The 22,325-nt window shown below is 37.2% G+C and overlaps 1 protein-coding gene across 10 annotated transcripts in view; it reads right to left on the bottom strand.

Annotated features, from left to right (window-relative positions):
- The window catches only part of pde10a (phosphodiesterase 10A), a 156,031-nt gene that overhangs the window by 88,228 nt on the left and 45,478 nt on the right, over window positions 1-22,325 (bottom strand). The window contains exons 1-2 of one of the 10 annotated variants that reach the window (XM_067386710.1): window positions 17,863-18,131; window positions 17,281-17,397 (exon numbers count right to left, since the gene is read on the bottom strand). The exons of 8 other annotated variants lie outside the window; for them this stretch is intronic. In XM_067386710.1, the coding sequence (XP_067242811.1) occupies window positions 17,281-17,350 (70 nt within the window). In that variant the 5' untranslated portion in view covers window positions 17,351-17,397; window positions 17,863-18,131. Of the gene's footprint in view, window positions 1-17,280; window positions 17,398-17,862; window positions 18,132-22,325 lie in introns of those variants that run through there. One more of the 10 variants, XM_067386709.1, reaches the window with a different exon arrangement.

The following is a 22,325-nucleotide window of genomic DNA, read 5'->3' as shown; positions in this document are numbered from 1 at the left end:
CGAACCTCTGGGACCAGTGCTATCCCATGGGCTTAAAACAGATGCCTCTCGGCCCACGCGCTCCCAACTGATGTGGCCCCCGCTGCTCGGATCAGAGATGGTACGCAGACGGTTGGCCCCTAATTAGGATACAAAGCCCTGCCTTTAAAGTGTTGAGGTTTAATGTTCAACCCTTGTATCACACAGTCAAAAGTGTTTCCTCTTGGGATAATGATATGCCTAAATGACGTCACTCTGACTCAGTGTATTGCTGATGAATCAACCCATCCTAAACACTAAGTCATCTAATTAGACTGTGGCTATGACCTAAAAAAACATGGAACAAGTTACCATGTTTGGAGTGTACAGTAGAGTTTAGACACTGGATATTCACAACCGCTGTCTCATCCCTTCAAATACAAATGTAATTTGTTTATTTATAGGAAATCACCCTCCAGTAGAGGGAAACATAAATATTTAGTTTCATATTACATGGCTGATACAGGAAGAACGTGACATATATTGAAAATCTATATTTATAGTGACGGATGAGGCTCTTTATTTATACGGGGCAAAATAATGTACATATTACAGTAATTTGACAACTGGAGGGTCTGGGGAATTATACACTATATGACCATAAGTATGTGGACACCCAAACACCACACCCATATGTGCCTGTTTCATTTCAAAAACCATTGGCAGTAAGAAGGTGCTGGTCCTCACTAAAAGCTTTCACTCTTCTGGGAACTTTTCCCAAGCTTTTTTGTCAGCTGAACCCCTTCGACATAAAATATTCACTTGAAGTACCCCCCGAGATTTTAGGATAATATTTCAAAACTTTTATGACACTTTTGCATGTTCACGGGTTCTCTGATGTTGGTTAATGGTCACATGACAGTAAAAAGATAAAATACATTATCTTTCACAAAATTGTTTCAAAATTTTTTGACATGATTTTTTGTTTCCAAATGGAAATAGTTCATTTTAAGGGTGTTCACACTTGTGTTTCATCTTTACAAGGACCAACTAACACTACAAGTTAAAATACCAATATTTATGTCTTCAATTTTTCACTTTCAAACACTTTTAATGTCAAATCCTTGAGCTTTTATTTTGATGGAAAATTGCTGAAATGCTCTAAAGTTTTGTCCACAAAATTGCAAATTATGCTAATGCGAATAAAAAAAAAGTGATTTTGCATTCTCAAACGCACAAGTGAGAAAGAATGCTGTTCTTACTTAGAGTTTTTGTCTTGTTTCTAGTCAAAATATCTTAAAGTTCTTGAATCAAGAAGCATTTTAAGTAAAACATATTTTCTTGTTTTCAAGAAAAATAAGTCAAAATTGAGTGAGTTTTTCTATAAAACAAGCAAAATAATCTGCCAATGGGGTAAGCAAAATAATCTTATTTCAAACCAAAAATAAGATATATAATCTTGTTTTCAGTTTGGATTAAGATTATTTTGCTTACCCCTTTGGCAGCTTATTTTGCTTGTTTTAAGGAAATACTCACTCAATTTTGACATATTTTTCCTAGAAACAAGAAAATATTTTTTATTTGTCAAGAAAATGCTTCTAGATCTAAGAATTTTTAGATATTTGGACTGTAAACAAGAGAAAAATTCTAAGAACAGCATTTTTTGCAGTGATGGAAATTGTGAGAAGCAGCATTTACTGTGAACCAAGCTAAAAACACAGTATGCTGTGTTTGCACACATGTAAATGAACATAGTGCCACACAGACTGTATACTCTTTAACTACAGTAAATCACAGCCTTTGGTTTGATAATCCGATTTGATATATCGCTATTTCAGTTTTATTTTGATTAATTGTGCAGCCCTATTTGTTTGTTAATTTAATTAATTATTAGCTTTTCATTATCTGGCAAACCACTGAGGATCCATCACTGTCCCCTGTTTGAGAAATCTTACACTAGATGTTGGAACATGGGGATCTGCTCCCATTACACAAGGTCAGTGATGTTGGGTGATGAGGATTGGCTTTCCAAATCATCCCAAAGGTGTTCAGGTTTGTTCAGCATGTCAAGTTCTTACAGTCTTAGTAATCTCGATCTGACATTCATGCTGGAAGCATAGAAATCTCCAGAATGTCACTGTATGGTGTACAATTAAAAATTAATTGTCTAACCAAACCTGATTAAATCTACATACATGTAGAGTATGTATTACATGCCCTTCAAAGAAAGTTAAGCAAAAATTACAATTTGTCATTGTTGATTTTTTCTTCGTTGCAACACACACACACACACACACACACACACACACACACACACACACACACACACACACACGAAAAGATATTCTGTCGAAAGTCCAAGTAACTCTTTTCCATACAAACAAAAGTGGACAGTTATGACCATTTTCCCCCTTTTTTTCTTCAAAATTTAAGAATTTGAGATGGATGAAAGTTTGCTCTGTTCCTCAGGCAAAGCTATCATATGACTTGTGGAAGTCTTGGATTGAAGACTTGGAATACAGTCTCTGTCTGCTTTCATTGTATGGAAAGTAGTATGTTAAACATATATAAACAAATAGTCTCTTCCAGAATAAGCTGCATGGAGGAGCAGACTTTATACTGTTAGTCACAATCTGGCAATGCAGACTAACCTACAACTTGTAGTGCTAGTGCTGTGTCTGATATTCACTTATAATAATAGCTCTGGCTGCACAATTAATCTAAATTAAACTGAAATCGTGATTTGGCTTAGTGTGATTATGAAATCACAAAGGCTGAGATTTGTTTCATTGATTTTTAATTATATAAATATGTACAGAGCGTGTTAGTGAAGAGCAGCTTTGCGATATATATATATATATATATATATATATATATATATATATATATATATATATATATATATATATATATATATATATATAAAATATAAAGTTTATTTTAAATATGTGTTTAATGGCATCTTATAAATAAGAACTATGAATGAAGGCCAGTATCCCTCATACCAATACTGATACTGATGTCACTATTAAATAGCTAGATTTCTTAAATGTATTTTTTCCTGAATTTTGTTATTTTTAATTATAACAATTTAAAATTACAGTATAATTGAAAGCCATCATCACCAACATTTAATTAAAAAAAAACAAAAAAACAACAACTTCTAAATGTAAGTGAACTTAAAACAATCTTAACATAAACCCATTATAATAAATCTCACATTTAGCTGTGACTTTAATAGGAATAGCAGGGCACAATGTAGTGGTCCGGTGAAGCACTGTATTAAAGGCTAAACGTGTGTGGATTATCAGTTCCGCTCTGGAGCCAGTAGAGCAAAGACCTATATTTATTAAATTTAATCGCAGTCTGCACGATTTGACAATCGCACTAAGCCATATAGCGATATCGATGGTATTCGGGCAGTTGTGGCCTAATAGTTAGTAACCTGTGGGTGGCGGGTTTGAGTCTCAGTACCGGCAAGAAATGTAGGTGGGGGGAGTGAATAAACAGCGCTCTCTTCCACTCTCATTACCCACAACTGAGGTGCCCTAACCCCCAACCCGAGTCGCAACACTGATCATTTTTGGGTAACAGCCACTAGATGGCGCTCCGGTAGCTCGGCCGCCATTATGGGGTGAAAATACTAACTGGACTAGAATCCTTCACATCTTACACACCCAAAATCGACGAATTTCACTGCCAAATCAGAAGCGCAATAGAACAGTTTTTTAAATTAAGTCACCAGTAAATTGTTTGGCTCCTACAGTAAATGTTGTATTGTCTTATATGTTTTATTTTAACAGTTGTGGAATCCAACAATTCAACCATCTGAGGTAATGTAGTTAGCCTACTTTATTGAGTATTTCCATTTTATGCAAGTTTACACATTTATTAATAGTAAATGAATAATTAATAAATTTAAGATCATCATGTTTGCAGCAAAAAATATATTTCAGACCTAGTGGGGTAATAATAATAATAATAGTATCACTGTGTCTGAATTGAAATATAAGATCATTATGTTTGTAGCCTGATCCATTAAAATGTACAATATAAGAAATGATGCATTGCTGTGTCCGTTATCGCATAATTCCCACTTTTGCTTTAACGGACATTAGACAACACTGCAAAATCAAGCTATTATATGCATATATTTATTGTCCAACATTCCCAATTTTTATGTTGGTAATAATTCAGTGTTTATAATGCCAATACTAGATCTTTTAAAAATGTTTAACCCAAACTGACTGGGTTTCTAAAGAGCAAAGTTTTTGTGTAAAAGTGGAAGACTTAAACACAAAGTCTGTAAAGTAAGCTGTTAAAAAGATTTGATGATCACTAGTGAAAGTACATAGTATTCTGTGTTGTCATCATTCAGGTTGGATTTCAGCTTTAATGTACATTTTGTTTTAACAAAGCAGCTGATATTGCCATAGAAAACTAGTGGACTGACGAGTCGCTTTCACCACAAAATGGCGGAAACGCAGGGCGGCTGCTGGGCGCCGGTGTTGCAATGGAACGTTCTATTGAGTGTCGCTTCTTGTTAGTGTATATTTTTTGCCCCCAATCGCTCTCTTGGTGCCACTGCAAAAATGGCTGCCCACTGCTCCGGGTGTGTGTTCAATACTCACTGCTGTGTGTGTGCACTTGGATGGGTGAAATGCAAAGCACAAATTCCAAGTATGGGACATCACACTTGGCTACACGTCATGTCACTTTCACTTTCACTTTATATTGTCCAGCCTTAGAACAATGAATTCAAAAGTGTATCAATTCATTCATGATGTCAAGCTTTGACATCACAAAAAGCACACAAGTAAGTCAACTACAGAATGGTTGAAACACTTTAAACACTTAAGCCAATTGAGATGCTGTGGCATAACCTAAAGAGGACTGTGTTATCAAGACAACCCAGTAATATGCATACACTAAAACAGATTTGTCAGGATGGATGGTCCAAAATTGGTCAAAAGTCTTAAAGCAGTTAAAGGAGAAGTTGCTAAATTCAAGGGTCCATTTAGGCCTACTTTATTCAGCTTGCACTGTGAATGATCAGTTATTGCACTCAATTTAAATGTGAAAAGTACAATTGTTTGTGTGTTGTTAGTTTAGTCAGATTTTTGTTAAATTAAGTTTAGATCACATTTTATAAGCAATCAATGGAGAAATCCAGATATCACAAACTTATTCATGCCACAGTATAAGAGGAAGACAAACTGCATTCATGTCAAATATACACTGACAGCACACTTCAAGACAAATGAGAGAGAATCCTGGAGAACTGTTAGTCCCAATGACCAGCTTGAAATGCCTGTGGATTACACTATATTCTATCTTGAGGAGCCCTCATTTCCTTTCTGCGTATGTCCTTATTCTATAACTCTGCTCCTTTTTTTCTTTTCTTTTTTAGATTAGTTCTGCACAGTCTCAGATCCCCCCAGACATTTTAATTGCGTCATCTAAGTTTTTTTTCCTCCTTTTTTAGTTCTGCTTTGAGTAAAAGAGTAATACTTCTTGAGAGAGGGGCCATGGACGTCAGTTATTCATTGCGACATCTGATCTTACTTTACGTGTCATAATGTTTAATTTTCAACATTCAGGTCTGATATCATGGTTTAAATTTGAGTATAGAAAGTAGAGACATAGCCTCTCCAAAGTTAAGAGACTACTTAATAATCTACTAAGATTTCTAGTATAGTTGTTACTGTAGTGTGCAATGTTAAAAAGCTTGAAGTTTTCAGTTTTAAGTAGATTTAAAACTTTGACATTTGCAGTCTATGACGCAAACAGATTCTAACATGCATGTGTACACTTATAGCATAATTTAGCACTTTGCTAGCATATTTTAGCATGTTGCTACAATGATTTTGCATGTTGCTAGAATGTTTCTAGCATGATTTAACATTTCTAGCATGTTTCTAGTATGAATTGGCACATTGCTAACATGTTTCAGCATATTGTTAACACAATTTAACTTGTTGCTAGCTTGCACATTGTTAGCATGGCAAAGACAAACATAAATATCAATGAAAGCCAAAATATTAAATGCCACAGATGTATATTTATTGAGTAATCCATTATTTGGTTGTCAATTGTCAAAATGACAATTTTCACCTGAGATTTGGAGCCAATTTACAGGGGTGTAAAAATGACTTTAGAAATATGACAGTGTAATCATTTTATTTTTGCACAGAGATTGATGGGTCTATTAGTAAAATCTGTTGACTTTGTGTGTGTTTTTGCCTCAAGTTTGCATGCCTGTAACTCTAGAAGTATTAAAGATATCTTAATATCCTTTAGATTCTGGTTTTTAAAGGTGCTCTAAGCGATCCTGGGTGGAGTAACTTCCTGTTGACGTTCGAAGTGTTGTCAAAAAAAAACAGAGGCTAGCTAGACCCTTCCTCCTCCTCCTCCTCCCCTCTCATCCGTGCTTCCTGAAACAGTCATGAACGTGCATTTAAAATCATTCTTGTCGGTTATTGGCTAGAGCATGTTTATTATGATTTGTTGTCCAGGCTGCACCAGTTTGTTTTTATTGCCGTTTTCGGAGCTTGTAGCGACTACAGAGACCGCGTTTTTTTACAGTGTGTTCAGGGGACAGGCAGCTAGCGGATAGTGAGGAGATGTTTGCTGTATGTGACAAAACATGTTTTGGCCTAAAAACGCATGACATTGCTTAGAGCACCTTTACGATATCTTAATATCCTTCTAGATTTTCATTCTTAATAAACTTTCCTTTTGAAATCTTCTGAATCTTCTGAAGGACTAAATTTGGACACCCTTGATATAGGGCCTTAAAAATGAAGATTCCAAAAGAAAAGTGTATCAAAAATGAGAATCTAGAAGGATATTAAGATATCTTGAATACTTTTAGTTACAGGCATGACAATTTTAGAAAAAGAATATTTATGGCACTCAGAAGGGTATGTTCTATGCAATTGAGCTGATAGAAGAAAATGAGATACATTTCTAGTTTCAACATTGTTTTGATATTTAGATATTCCTCTTTAAAAGAAAAAAGTGTCAGCTGTATGCAACATTTGGTTTTTGACAACTGAAAATTTACCAATTTACTCATGGAGCCACATTAACATGCTCATATCTCTGGTACTGAATCATGGCCTTTAAAATTATGATACCAAAAGGAAAGTATGTTAAGATCCAGAATCTAAAAGGACATTAAGATATTTTTAATACTTCTTGAGTTACAGGCATGCAAACTTGAGGCAAAAAAAGTGCTTTTTGCCATATTTGAACTGTCACTTTAGGCATATAATGAAACAAAAATTGCTAAAGTCAACAGATTTTACTAACAGACCTACCAATCTCTGTGTAAAAATAAAATAATGATGCTGCCATTTTTCTAATGTCGTTTTTACACCTCTCTAATTTGACTCCAAATCTCAGGTGAAAATTGTCATTTTGACCCCCCTCTACATAATAATGGATTACTCAACATCTGTGACATTTAATATTTTGGCTTTCATCACTATTTATGTTTGTCTTTCTACAGAATAAGCATTTTTATTGACAATATGTAAACAGCTATTAACAAAACATAAAAAAAATAGACCTTCCCTGACTTCCTAGGTTGTCTATGAAAGCCTGAAGACTTTTATGTGAAGGACTCGCATGTTTTTTGCTGGAAAAATAAAAGGATGACATTTATGCAAACTCCCAAGATCCTCTTTTCCGTTCTATGACACATTAAACGAATGCTTATACAGTATTTGGTATAATTCCAAAAGAGCTATTCTTTACTGTATGTCAATGTGTCATAAAATGAAAAGGGATTCATTAAAACTATAGTCTTACACAGCCAGATCTATATAGTCTATAGTCTCAAACATACATTTTAATCTATCAAAACAGTGTAATTTTAATTTCTCTGTTGACATGATGCTGGTGAATTGCAGAGCTGGTGCAAACATATCCACATCACTATGATCAGATGCTTTCTTAACTTCCTTTTTCTCGCAGCTGATATTTTTGTTGTGTGTTAGCAGTGTGGACGCTGTTGGGACTTTCTTTAACAGTATAATGCTACAAGGCATTTCCAACTTCTTTTTACTTCTAAGCAAACAATGAAAAATACCTTATCTGTCCATCTATCGGGCCTTGAATCACGTTCAGTCTCTTGTACATTACATGTGTGCAAGTGCAATCACAAGCAATAAGTTCCTGGCTGCAGTTCACTTAATGCAGTTCACTGGTGTCACTAAAAACAAGGTTCCTTTTGGATTGGGAACTCGCACTGTGTACTCAAGAGCAGGGGTTCCCAACCACGTTCTTGGAGCCCCCCAACACTGCACATTGTCTCCTTTGTCTGACACACCCATTTCAGGTCCTGGATTCTCGACTAATGAGCTGATGATCTGAATCCGGTGTGTTTGATCAAGGAGACATGGAAAAAACATGCAGTGTTGGGCGTTGGGGGGGTGATGATATCTAATACAGGTGCCCGTTTATCAAGGTCGTACCAGTAATACCATTACAGACTGTTGTCAGCCAATTGCTTTTTTGGTGTTTCAGACACCAGTCACGCTGAGGGCATTCCCCAAAGTGTCCTTTAAAGGACACAGTGTCTTGTTCTACTTCTCAGGGAACCATGATTACATGCGTATCCTGAGATGGTTTGTGAATTTTATATATAGCCCCTTTAAATAGTCTTGGCTCATTTGAACATTCCGTCAATGTAAGTTAAATGGGAGTTTTAATTGAATGTTAATTTTTAAATTTTATGATAATTCATCACATCAAATAGCTTTTAACAATAAAAATGCATTTCTTTGTATACAATATGTATCAAAAATATAACATTTTAGGTTTAATTATATATTACATTTTACAAACTGTAAAATAAACTAGATTTTTTAAAATAATAAAATCAGTACACTCAAGTGTTAGAAAAAAGTTTATAAAAGTTAACTTTTAATATTATATATTGAATAGTATATATTAAATAATTATCAAAGAACTTCAAAATAAATTAACATTTATTAATGCCACCTAACCCTATGTAATTTCTGTATTAAAGAAATTACTCTCAGAGCAATTCAAACCTGAAATCCCACCTAAATACAAAGCATGTTCATGTGAATCCACAGTCAGCGCAGCACCAACTGTTATTACAGGCCACTACTCAGGGCAGACAGTACAGAATGAACAAAGAGCTGATCACTCAGGATGTTTTTTTAAATTCAAAAAAGGCTACACAACAGAAAGAATCAGAATGCAAGGGTTTTAAGATGCATTTTAAAGCCATTTTTATTAGCCTTAAAATAGCCTTAGTCTTAAAAACAAAATGCTCATGACGCAAGACACTAAAAAAACAGCAATGTGTGGCGCAATGGCCAAGAACCTGACAAATGTCTTCATAGATCATAAATTAAAAATATAATTGGCAGACTCCGTCTTTTGTGAAACTTTCCCAAGTCAGATTCACAAATTATTTTTCCTGAATTTAGGTGTCTGCTCAAGGTTAATGTTTAACCAAAGAACATGGCACATTCAGACTCTGCTGGAGGACTTACAGAAAAAGCACGACTTCATACACACGTCGCACACTATAAAGAAAACTCTCTTATCACTGAAGAATCCAGATGTTTGCTTACAGCATGATAACACGTGTGCCAAACAATAAATACATGCGGAAAACCATAAAAGATGTTAAAATGACAGATAGTCTAATCCTTTAGCACTGTGTGACTGCTGGCCGTCTGACCGTCTCTATTCCCCCCACACGACTCGAGAGATGTGAAAATAAAACACACTGTACAGTATATCTTGCCAGAAACAGCATCTTTCTCCATCCATTCCCCCCCATAATTCAAAAGCTGACAGACCTGTTTACAAAGCATTGTCTCCATTATTTAGGGAATGATGTGTGGAAAAACAGGAGTGAAAAGAAAGAACTACTTCATTGGAGTCATAATATCTTCCGTTTTACAGGGTGAGGAGGAGGTTACAGTAGGGTTACATGACATCCTGATAAAATCTTATGAGCCATGTACCAGCCATCTGTAACTCTGTACAGATGCGACACTGTCTTGAAAAGAAGTTTTAGCTTTGGCTTGATTGCTGTAAATAAACATTTTAAGGACTCAATATCAAAATTGGAGTTTAAGTTTAACATGTGTATCCAAAGATTTGATGCATCCAAACTATTTCTACTTTATTCTTTACAAACCACTGGGAAATAAAACAAATCATAATTTTTATCACAGCAGGCCAGATTCGTACTCTGGTCAGCCGCATATCTATGACTTGTTGCAAATTTTTTCACCTAGTCACCCTAGATTTGAGAGGCCTATAAATGTGTAGGGTCAGCCTCTTGGTGCTGGTTTCCAAAGAGTCGGGGAGCTCTCAAAACCGTACAGTGACTAAAAACAGCAGAGAGCAAAACTCAAGGAACGCCTGAGAGAGAAGAGCTGGTTTATTGTGAACTGCTCTCTTCCTGGAGTGGTGTCAAGGGCAGACTGCCAAGGTTCTACTTTTCACTTGCCTGACATGATTGAGGCGAGTGGGTGCGTGACGAAGGTGTGTGTATGTGTGTGTATGCGTGTGTGTGGCGGGGGTGGGGGTGGGGGGTGGGGGGGTGCCTGCGTCAGCTGTGCTCCTGGGACTCCCCTGCCAGAGGTGGGAAGGGCATATGTTTGTTATCTAAGAAGAGTTTCAGTGTGTTTGAGATAGATAGACAGACAGATTACTTTGATTAATCGTGCAGCCCTACTTAAATATCATTAAAACAAAAACATTTCACCAAACCATTTTCCATAAAATTAAATAAAAAAACGTGTTTTCAGATAATGTTATGTTGAACACACACACACACACACACACACACACACACACACACACACACACACACACACACAAACACGTTTGTTTTTGTGAATTGTGGGGACTTTCCATAGGCCGCAATGCATTTTATACTGTACAAACCGTACTTTCTATCCCCCTACCCTAAACCTAACCATCACAGGAAACTGCACACCTTTATTTTCTCACAAAAACATCATTTAGTATTTTTATTAATTAATTTACATTGTGGGGACCGGTGGCTGGTCCCCACAATGTAATATAAACAAACTCACACACACACACACATACACTAAAAGATTTTAAAATTTTGTCAGATTTTCAAAATGTGAGAGACCACAAACATAACTATAAAAAAAACAACATAGACTTAACAGTTTTGTTCCTATAGTGTGTGCTGACTGTGACCACGGGAAATCTCTGAAAATCTCTAGCGGTCAAACGTGACTTTAGAGTAAACAAACATGGCTGACGACGGGCAAGGATAATTGGCAACAGTACTGTTTGGACTGCTTTTTACAGAAAATTTGCAGGGGGGGAAGAAAAAGGTTTGGATTAAGTCATGGATATGGTGTGAACATGGACTTTACATTACAGCAGGGCTGGACGATTATGACCTAAAATCAAAACCTCAAACCCGCCCCCCATAGTTCACTTACAAGGTTTGTACTGTAAATTTGAACTATTAAAGGTGTGATATTTTGATATATATATATATATATTGATTGAAAGAGTGCTCTGACATAACAGCTCACTTTCAGCAGTTATTTTATCTATGGTTCCTAACACTTCTTACAGATTTCTACTCTTTGTAAATCAGATAAAGATAAATTAGTACAGTACCAGTACGTAATGAGAGCGATTGCGTATGTGAATTAGTCATACCGTCTCTCTATTAAAGGTACTCTAAGTAATCTTGGGTGGAGTAACTTTCTGTTGTCAAACAAAACAGAGGCTAGCTAGACCCTCCCTCCTCCTCCTCCCCCTCCGTGCTTCCTGAAACAGTCATGAACGCGCATTTAAAATCCTTCTTGTCGGTTATTTGTTGGAGCATGTTTATTATGTTTCGTGGTCCAGAGGCCCGTTTCAATAAGGAGGTTCAACCAACTCTGAGTTAAAACTTGAACTCTGAGTTGACTTACCCTGAAATGGGAAACTCTGAGTTTTCTGTTTCAGAACAGCTGAATTGAGTTAGTTCAATTGACACTGAGTAGGTTGATTCGGAGTTAACCCTTAAATGCATGACTGTTTCGCCAATCATTCTTACATATTTGGGTCTTTATCGATCCGGATCAATATCTAACATGGAAGGATCTCTACCTGTCACAATAATATAAAACTCCTCTGATATTTGAGTAACAATTATAGAAGAATAAAATAAAGCATATTTTGTTACCTTTTGGAGCTTGAAAGGGCTCAGTTTGAGCAGATGTTTTATGCCATCATCACTGTCCTCATCAGAGCTCATTTCTCAGTAAATTCAGCAAATAACAGGCTAGCTTTATGTTTCAGGTCACAAATATAAGACAATTCGCGATCTCAAACGTATTCTCAAAACTATATAATTTTCAACATCTTCAAAACCAATATGCCATCATCACTGTCCTCATCAGAGCTCATTTCTCAGTAAATTCAGCAAATAACAGGCTAGCTTTATGTTTCAGGTCACAAATATAAGACAATTCGCGATCTCAAACGTATTCTCAAAACTATATAATTTTCAACATCTTCAAAACCAATATTTTAATCGCTAACAGCTTCACCAGATCCATCCAGTAACAGTTACAGTCTTTGATTGCGTTCACTACTTGCTTTGCAGTAAATCACTGAGCCATTTCATGTTTGTTTTATTATTTCTTTTTCATGAGTCGTCACTTCAGCATTGTGTATCAGACATTGCCACCTTGTGGAATAAAGGTGAATTGCACCTTTTCTGTCATCTAAGATTAAATTATTGTTGTGCAGAAAAAAATATACGTACACTCATACACACCTCGGGTCGTTTGCGACCCTATACAATTTTTACACAAAATGAATGCAAAAATAGGCGTTCTTTTATAATTTTATGATTTTTTTCTTGTTATATTCTTTATAATAAATTGATTGAGGAGGAGGGTAGTGAATGATGTACCGGGTCACTAAAGACCCGAGGTATGCATTTAAGGGTTAAGCGGGTGCACGACGACTATGAAAAGCCATCATCAATAGAGCTCCGATATTACGATTCACCATGGCAACAGCACGTGACAAAAAGACGTCTGCATACAATGCAAGTTTAATTTTTATAATTGTTATAATATCAAAGGTGAAAACTGGTAGAACGGTAAGTTATTGAAGTTATATTCATTTTCATGGTATCCCACATGCAAAAGAAGAAGAAGAAAAAAAAAATTTACAGGATGCAATAATTTGATTTTATCATTATTAAACACTCATTAGGCAATTTACTTCCACTTTTAGAACATTTTCTTCATTTTATTGAAAATAAATGCCTTTCTGATGTGAAATGTACTGGAAAAAGGGAGAATAGCGAACTCGCCAGAAGGCGGATTTGAACCCAGGCAAACGCGTTACAAGTTTCTTCATCGTGCTCAACACGCTACTGCCTACACCACTGAAGCCATTTAGTACACATGTTGATTTTAACCTTGTGTGAGATTGGTGGGCGGAGTTACTGTAAATTCGCACAAAGTAATAGATACTCCAAATAATCTTGTTTTCAGTTTGCATTAAGATTATTTTTATTACCACCCTAGCAGATATTGATAATTTTACTTAAGTAAAATGCACTTAATTTAGATCCCCCCCAGGAGACAAGACTAAATATCTTATATCATTTTCTAATACAAAATCCATCTTGATTTAAGAATTTATAGATATTTGTACTTGAAATATGACAAAAAATACTCCGTAAGAAAAGCATTTTGCAGCATGAATGAATGAATGAACTTTTAAACATCACTTGCACTTTAAAAAAAGGGAGGAGATCAAAGGAAACTCTGGGTTTACCGAAGAAAACCTGGTCGGGAGGTTAGGTTCACAGAGTAAGATACCATGGTAACTGACTCTGAGTAAGAGTTACCTCCCTTTTAGAAACAGGCTTGACTTAACCTGCTTTCTCGGGTTTGACTTACCTCTCATTCTGAAACAGAAAACCCAGAATTTCCCTCATTTCAGGGTTAACATACTCAGAGTTCTGACTTAACCTCCTTTCTGAAACAGGCCCCAGGCTGCACCAGTTTGTTTTTATTGCCATTTTCGGAGCTTGTGGCGACTACAGAGACCGCGTTTTTTTTTTTTTTTTTTTTACAGTGTGTTCAGGGGACAGGCAGCTAGCGGATAGTGAGGAGATGTTTGCTGTATGTGACAAAAATGTTTTGGCCTAAAAACGCGCGACATCACTTAGAGCACCTTTAATTGTGAAGCTGTGGGTTGTAAATATTTACTTCAAAAGTAGAAAAATATATGCTATAATAACTTTTGAGTTTCTAAGCTACTTAAGTGATAAATCACAGGACAGCGCTGACAACTAGTTTCTGCATTCCTCTCAGTGTGCGTTTTTTGCAGCTACTGTGTGTATGAGTGTTCGTGCCACAATGCAGCTGCGCAAACACGGTAGCTCGATATAATAATACACATCCGATCATCTAATCGCTTGAATGCCCAAACCGTAAAACACACACAACTGATAAAGTTTAGTGTGGATGCAAAGGCTCACCGCTCACGCGCCATCTCTTTGTGTTGTCTGGACAGGGTGGAGTCACGTGGCTACACACACCTTAGTATGTTTTTAAGTGGGAAGTATTAAAAAAACAAAATAACTGACATGGGAAAATTATGTCGGTTAGAGGTTCTGAATTTCGGTTTCTATTACTTTTCGATTAATCGTCCAGCCCTATGTTACAGCGCGAGCTGGAGGGGAGTCTTCCATCAGCTCGCTTTCCGAACGGGTATCGTTTTGTTGCACGTGACAATCCACAGAGTGCGTGTGCGTTTGTCCTCGGGGTTCCCCCACACAACAGCATTTCTGATCGTAAATATTCAACATGCTGGATATTTACAATTTGAGATCAGTGCAGCCCCAACGTTCTTCCGAGCACACTCAGTCACTCTTAGCACTCTTTAAGATAAAGGGGAATTTACCTACTAGGCTTGTCAGAAGAGATCGCCCAGATCTTGTGGGTGCCTTTAAATAAGAACATTCCATAGACTTTACAATTAAAAAACAAAACAAAAACAACTTTATTTAGTTTATTTTTATATCATTTTCACAAATGAAGATGCTCCCAAATGGAGGTTTTGTCAGATTTATCTCACTTCTAGGTAATAAACACACACACAGGTTTGTTTTGCTATCTTAGTGAGGACATTGCATAGACTTCCATTGATTTTATATCAGGTCAATGATATTTTCTATCCCCCTACACTACTCCTACTCCTAAACCTACCCATCACAGAAACATGTGCACATCATTAGACTTAAATGAAAACCTCTTTTGGCTGACATAAAATTAGTGAGGACCAGTCAATGTCCTCACTAGTGGGTTGTGAAAGCATTTCACAATGTAAGTGAGGACATTTGGTCCTCACAAGTATAGGCAAAACAAGTACACTCTCTCTCTCTCTCTCTCTCTCTCTCTCTCCCTCTCTCCAGGAAACAAATGCATATAGTAGATTTACAGTAACATGACACACACAGTGACTTTCATGGAAAAGTAATTTGCATTATTTCCACTCTTGTGGCTGTGGTCATTAGGAGGAAAGGGTACCGGCAATAAATGGCCAGCTGAGATTGAGATAAGCCGCCGTTGTATCTGTGTGCTCCCCAACTAGAGTCCTTTACACCATGTTCACAAGGCCTTGCCCTTTATAAAACCACAGCCAAGTTATTCATACTGAAATGCTGTCACTGTAAATCGACCTCTAATCTATGTGCGGTTTGCATCCAAACTCTTGTGATTAGGAAGCTCTGAGAGGTAAGTGGAGAAAGTTTCCCATCATTCCCATACAGAGTGAAAAATTAACTTTTTGCCCTCAGTGGCAGTGAATGATGAATTTTTTACCAGTCAATTCAAATATAAAATTATCACCATGTATGAGAAATCAAATGCACAAATCCTAATGAATGTGAGTTACATTCACACTTCCTTCTAAGTGAATTATCTTTCAACCTCTACAGCTGTTGTGCTAGCTTTCCTGTTCTATGTCTCTTTGAAAATATTAAAAAGAAAAAGTCCCACTCTGGATACAGAACCACATGCCTAAGTGTCGAAAACATGACCTTTAAACGTCTGTTACCACAGAATGAAACAGGTCAATATTTTAGCTTCACTGTGATTAATGTGTAGATAAAACTACAAGACACACTCTGATGCCTGACTCATTATTGGTTATTCAGTGTATACTAATAAAATATTACTAGTAATAATACTACTATTTCTACTGCTAATAATAATAAAAAATGTATTAAGATCTGATAACCTGCTGGGCTCATGAATATTAATTACGTTGTCTGCGTTCACTCTGACTGATTTGCTAAAATCAAAACAGGGATTAGTAGGTGAGTGTTATCCAATGAGATTGCCGCTTGTGGATCATTCTCGTTCACTAAGGAACCAGTCAGCATAATAATTCGGAATAAACTGAAAAAAATATATAATTTGCATGTAGAGTTCCAATTCTATGTGGTATATAAGAATGAACTTCATCTCCAGAGCTGCTCTGAGAGTGAATTCACAAAACAAACAAACAAACAAACAAAACATACGACTCCAAGGGGTTAATAAAGGCCTTCTGTACTGTGCATTGTGTACTATATTGTGGAAGTTAACGCTTGGACGTACGTCAAATGCGTATGGCTGTCGCGCAGGAAGCTCATTATTTTACTTTATAAAGTTTTAAATAAGGAAATTTGTCTTACACAAATGAATTGATTCGCTTCAGAAGGCCTTTATTAACCCCCTGGAGCCATATGGATTCATTTTTTTTTATGGACGGATGCATTTTTTTTGGTCTTCGAAAACTGGACAGCCATTCACAATTATTATAAACCTTGGATGACTAAGGATATTTTAAAAAATATCTCCGATTGTGTTCGTCTGAAAGAAGAAAGTCATATCCACCTAGGATGGCTTGAGGGTGAGTAAACCATGGGATGAACTATCCCTTTAATGAGTATCACACAATTTTTGTCCATGTATTAATTTAAACTGTAAACCTCTGTTGTACAAGACAATGTTTGACAAAAAATAAATAAATAAATAAAAGGAATTTCATCTGATTACATTTTTAAAGATTAATTAAATTAAGTTTTAACTTTTTTATAGAGCACTTTTATTATTAAAATTTTAATAAGTTATTCAACTGTAAAAGTTTTATGAATTCAACTCATAAGATATTCTTTTTATTATTCAAATGAAATCAAACAATTAAAAGTAAATAGTAAATACGGAATTTGGGAAAAATTCAATGGATTTCATAGTACAACATATGCACAACTACCATAGGATGTTCTGAGTTGTTTACTGGCCCAAGTCAAAAGAGCCCACCCACAAGTCTGGTCTCTAGACATGGCTCAGGTCCCTCCTTCAATGTAGCTCCATGGATTTTACCTATCATCTGAACATCAGCAAGGCAAAAAAAAACAAGCGTGATAAAAAACAAAACACAGGCCTTATTTTCTTAAGTAATCACTCATGTCTGTAGCACACATAGTGTGAGATAAGTTACATGCCAGACTTTAAAATGCCCCATTATGCGGTTTCGAATATGACTTTTCATGCCGTGTAATGCATGACAAATAAAGTTGTCTCCTAAAAAACAAAAAAAAACAAAAAAAAAAGGAGTCGTCAACAATTCCAGTCTCACTTCCTGTTACATACCTTCATAACACAACATTTGACCCGCCCTCAAGCACTGTAATTGTAGCTGAGACCGTAAGAGTTTGGTTCGTTCAACCCACGGCAACAATTTAAAAGAAGCCCTGATTTCAAATATCTACAGTGATTCTCAGAAATTGCTTATTGCATCTTTAAGTGGAATCAGAACCAGAATTGTTAAATTTCTCACGATTCTCATCCGTACTTCCTGTATGCCTCTGTTCAAGCGATGGGGGATGAGTGTTTGATCTGACAGCACTGCTCTCGCAGGAGGCCAAAGATGCCGATTTTTACCCGCCACATCTGGAGAATTCCTGTTTCCAGCAGAGCAGTGGGACCAAAGGAAAGCTCTGATGAGAACAGCAGACTCACAATCTGCTTTTGGAGTACCCTAACACAAGGTCATAAAGGAGCTCTGGAGTTCAGTGTCAACTGACATCATCAGAAGAACAGGGTGCTGAGTAACAGAGAGTGTACTCATCCCATGGAAACTTTATATGATGAACCATGAGTCTATCAAATGAGACTCCTTAGTTTTCCACATTTCAAATGTTCTTCTACTGTCATCATGATGTAGCTGAAATATTAATTTAAGTAGATCATTTTAATTTACTGTAAAAGGCTTTGCTAAAATTGCTTTGGTGAACTGTTTTTAGGTATCAAAACTGGTTTGGGTGATGACAATGAAAAAAAAAAAAACTTTAACTGATGATGCCTAAATCAAGCCACTAACAATGCCAAATTAGAAGAGATAAGCAAGCACTGTTTTAGCAGTCAACAAGCTAATGTTATCGAACAAATCTATGACAAGTAAACTAGATCTGGACAACGACATGTCCTCATTCAACTAAATAATACAAAATCACATAGTACTGATTATAACAGCAATAAGCATTAGCCTGGTAGCTTCCTCTCCTCAGATACAATGCTGTATTATGAATAATTGTCTGACAGACTGCAAGTCAAGAATTCCATGGGGAAAAGTGAAGGAGGAGGAGCACAGCAAGGTAAAAAGTGTCTTAACCCCCAGTAAAAAGAGTCTAGAGACGCCCCTGGTTAACACTACTGATTGCTTAGTGGCCCTTGTGGCCCTGAGAAAAAGAATGCTACTCGTACTTGCATTGCATTATGAATTGCAAAGTGACATTTCGGAACACAGCAACTTACAAAATCGAGCTTGCGTAGCTAGAGGCATTTGAATTCATGAACTTGTATTCCCTTGAGAAAAAGAAATACACTTTAGAAAAGAATATTTATGACGGGGGCGCTGCTGAGCTCTAATGGAGTAAGACGTGAGTTTGGAAGCTCCTGCCGATTTTGATTAATATTGTAATTCTTTTGCGCTTTTTCGACACATATTCAGCATAGTCTTGCTCCGCTGATTTTTTTTTGTTAGGAAGTCTAACTCTGGATTGCGTAAGATGGCTGGAAAGAACTCTAAAACTCGCAAAACCATTCAGACACAACTGCGGCCTAGTCCTCAATTCGCGACCACACCCTCAAGTGGGTCATCTGTTGCTTCAGAGGTCGAGGGCGCCTCGGCGCATGCTAACCTTGACATCGATGCACTTAAGCTTGAGTTGTTGGCCTCGGTGAGGAAAGAGATTGCTGATATTTTTAAAAAGGAACTCCAGGATACACTCGGGGATGCTCTGCCTACTATTAGGCTCGACCTGCAAGCGGTAAAGTCACAGCTGGCGAATGATAAAGCTGCTACCGAGGCTACCATGTCCAAGCTTAAAGGTACGGTTGGAGAAATGGAGCATGCACTCACTGAGTGCTCCGATGACATCGCCGAGATGAAAACTACTATCGAGTGCCTCACAGCTAGCGTAGCCAAGCTGGAAAATAAATGTGAAGACTTGGAGTCCAGATCACGGCGCAACAACGTTAGGATAGTGGGAGTACCGGAGGGCCCTGACACCTGTACCACTGCAGCTGTGGCCGCCTTGCTGAAGGAAGCGTTCAATCTGGAAAAGGAGCCGCTTTTGGACCGGTCCCACCGGACCCTCCAACCCAAACCCAAGCCTGGTGACCGTCCGCGAGCCATTGTATGCAGGTTTCATTATCACAGTGACTGTATGGACATTCTGCGCCGCGCTAGAGAGCTCCGACAGATTAAAGTCAGAGGCGTGACCGTCTCAGTCTTCCCTGACCACACCGCCAAGATAGCTCGGGCTCGGGCTGCATTCAATGAGGTCAGACGCCAACTTCGTGGCATTGATGGTGCGCGTTATGGTCTGTTTCATCCAGCGCGACTTCGCATCACGTACAACGGTGTTGAGAAGGATTTCGTTTCTGCGGAGGAAGCCAGCGACTTTGTCAAAACTTTGGTTCCTGGGTGAGCTTCAATAGCTTTTCAGATCTGTTCTACTCCAGTCTTAAATCTCTATTTGTTCAGTATTAGATGTTTTTCTGGCTTGCTACACTTACTAAATTAGTGTAATTTTGGTCTGTTTGTAGCAGGTACATTTTTATTTTATTTATATTTATTTTCCTCAACCTTACTGGACATTGTTAACAAGACTATACCATATTTTGTATTTTCTCATTTTATGGCTTTTGCATCTATTTGCGCAAGACTGAGGACTTACTGTTATTTGTTTATTTGTATTTTCACGTGCGTTACAGTATTCATGCGCATTTGTTAATGTTGAGATCGGCGGGAGTTTTTTCTTTTCTCTCTCGCTTTTGCTGGTTCGGCATGATCTCCGGGTTGTTCAACACTATTGTGGACAACTTGTGGTTATTGTGGGAAACACTGCTGTCTCCTTTGTTCTGGGGTTACATGGGGACTTTGGGTGTATTTGTGTTTAAGGGATTGTTGGGGTGGGGGGGTGGGGAGGGTGTTTCACCTCGGCTCTGTATGACCATTTTAATTTTTTTTTTATTCAGATGGTTAATGACAATATATATCCCAGCACTGCTGGGTCAGGCACACCTCTCAGATTTATCAGTTGGAATATACGTGGTATGGGTAATCCTGTTAAGAGATCTAAGGTTTTTGCGCATTTGAAACGTTTAAACTCTGATTTAGTATTTTTGCAGGAGACTCACCTTCGTGTTAAAGATCAGTGTAGGTTACATTGCCCCTGGGTAGGCCAAGTCTTCCACTCAAATTTTAATTCAAAAGCAAGGGGGGTCGCCATTTTAATTAACAAAAAAGTTCAGTTCTCATCCACTGATGTTATTGCTGATAGGAATGGCAGATATCTCATAGTTGCTGGGACCCTGATGCAAAAAAGGTTTTGTTGGTAAACGTATACGCCCCGAACTTCGATGATGTTGAATTCGCTAACAGATTTCTGAGTAACATCCCCTTCTTGAACACACACTTGCTGATCCTTGGTGGGGATCTAAATTGTGTTTTTTGACCCAATTTTGGATCGGTCTAATCCTCGAAATCTGACTCGATCTGTTATGTCTAAAGCATTTTCTGATTTTATGGAACAGAATAGTCTTATTGATCCATGGAGATCCCGTAACCCATCTATTAAAAAAATTCTCTTTCTTTTCCCAGGTGCACCATTCATACTCTAGAATTGATTACTTTTTTATTGATAGTACACTTAATTCATGTGTTAATTCTTCTGACTATTTAGGTATTGTAATATCTGACCATTCACCTTTATTATTAGATATTCAACTCTCTGATTATAAACCTAGCCCACCACTTTGGAGATTTAACTCTCTTCTTTTGGCAGACAAAGAATTCTGTGAACTCATTTCAAACTCTATTGATGAGTTCTTGTCTTTTAATCACAATGACTCCTCTTCGTATTCATTGCTGTGGAAACACTTAAATGTTACCTGAGAGGTCAAATTATTTCTTACTCTGCTCTTTCTAATAAAAAAGATTAATGGTAAGCTTAATGCACTTACATCTGTGATTAGTAACCTTGATCAGAAATATGCATTGAACCCTTCTCCAGAACTACTCAAGCAGCGTCTCGATTTGCAAGCAGAATTTGATCTTATTTCAACTAAAGAGGCAGAGCGCTTGCTACTACGTAGCCGTGGCTCATACTACGAACATGGTGAAAAGGCAAGTCGTTTACTGGCACATCAGATACGACGACAGGCCACTTCCCGCTTGATACCTACTATTAAAAACACTTGTGACACTATTACTGCAGACCCCTTAGAAATTAATGCTACTTTTAAATCATTTTACTCTTTATTATATAAATCTGAATTTCCTACTGATAACACCAAAATGAATACATTTCTACAGAGTCTTTCGAACCCTGTCATTGATTCTATTACTGCCATGCAAATGGACTCTCCACTCTCTCTTGAAGAAGTATTAAATGCAATTAATGTCATGCAATCTAATAAAGCCCCAGGCCCCGACGGGTTTCCGATTGAATTTTTTAAAAAATTTACTGGCAAATTGGCACCATTACTTTTATCCGTATTCACTGAATCCCTGGAAAGTGGTTCTTTACCACCAACCATGACACAAGCCACTATTGCTCTCCTTCTCAAAAAGGACAAAGATTCAACCTCCTGTGGGTCTTACAGACCATTGTCTTTGCTTAATGCTGATGTCAAGGTATTGGCTAAGGTAATTGCATCCCGCTTAGAGAAAGTGCTTCCTCATATTATATCCGAAGAGCAAAATGGTTTTATAAAGGGACGTCAATTGTTTTTTAATACCCGTACACT

The sequence above is a fragment of the Chanodichthys erythropterus genome, chromosome 5 (assembly GCF_024489055.1).
Source record: "Chanodichthys erythropterus isolate Z2021 chromosome 5, ASM2448905v1, whole genome shotgun sequence".
Classification (NCBI taxonomy): Eukaryota; Metazoa; Chordata; class Actinopteri; order Cypriniformes; family Xenocyprididae; genus Chanodichthys; species Chanodichthys erythropterus.
Note: the sequence above shows the minus strand (reverse complement) of the source record. Positions and strands in the feature narration are given on the sequence as shown.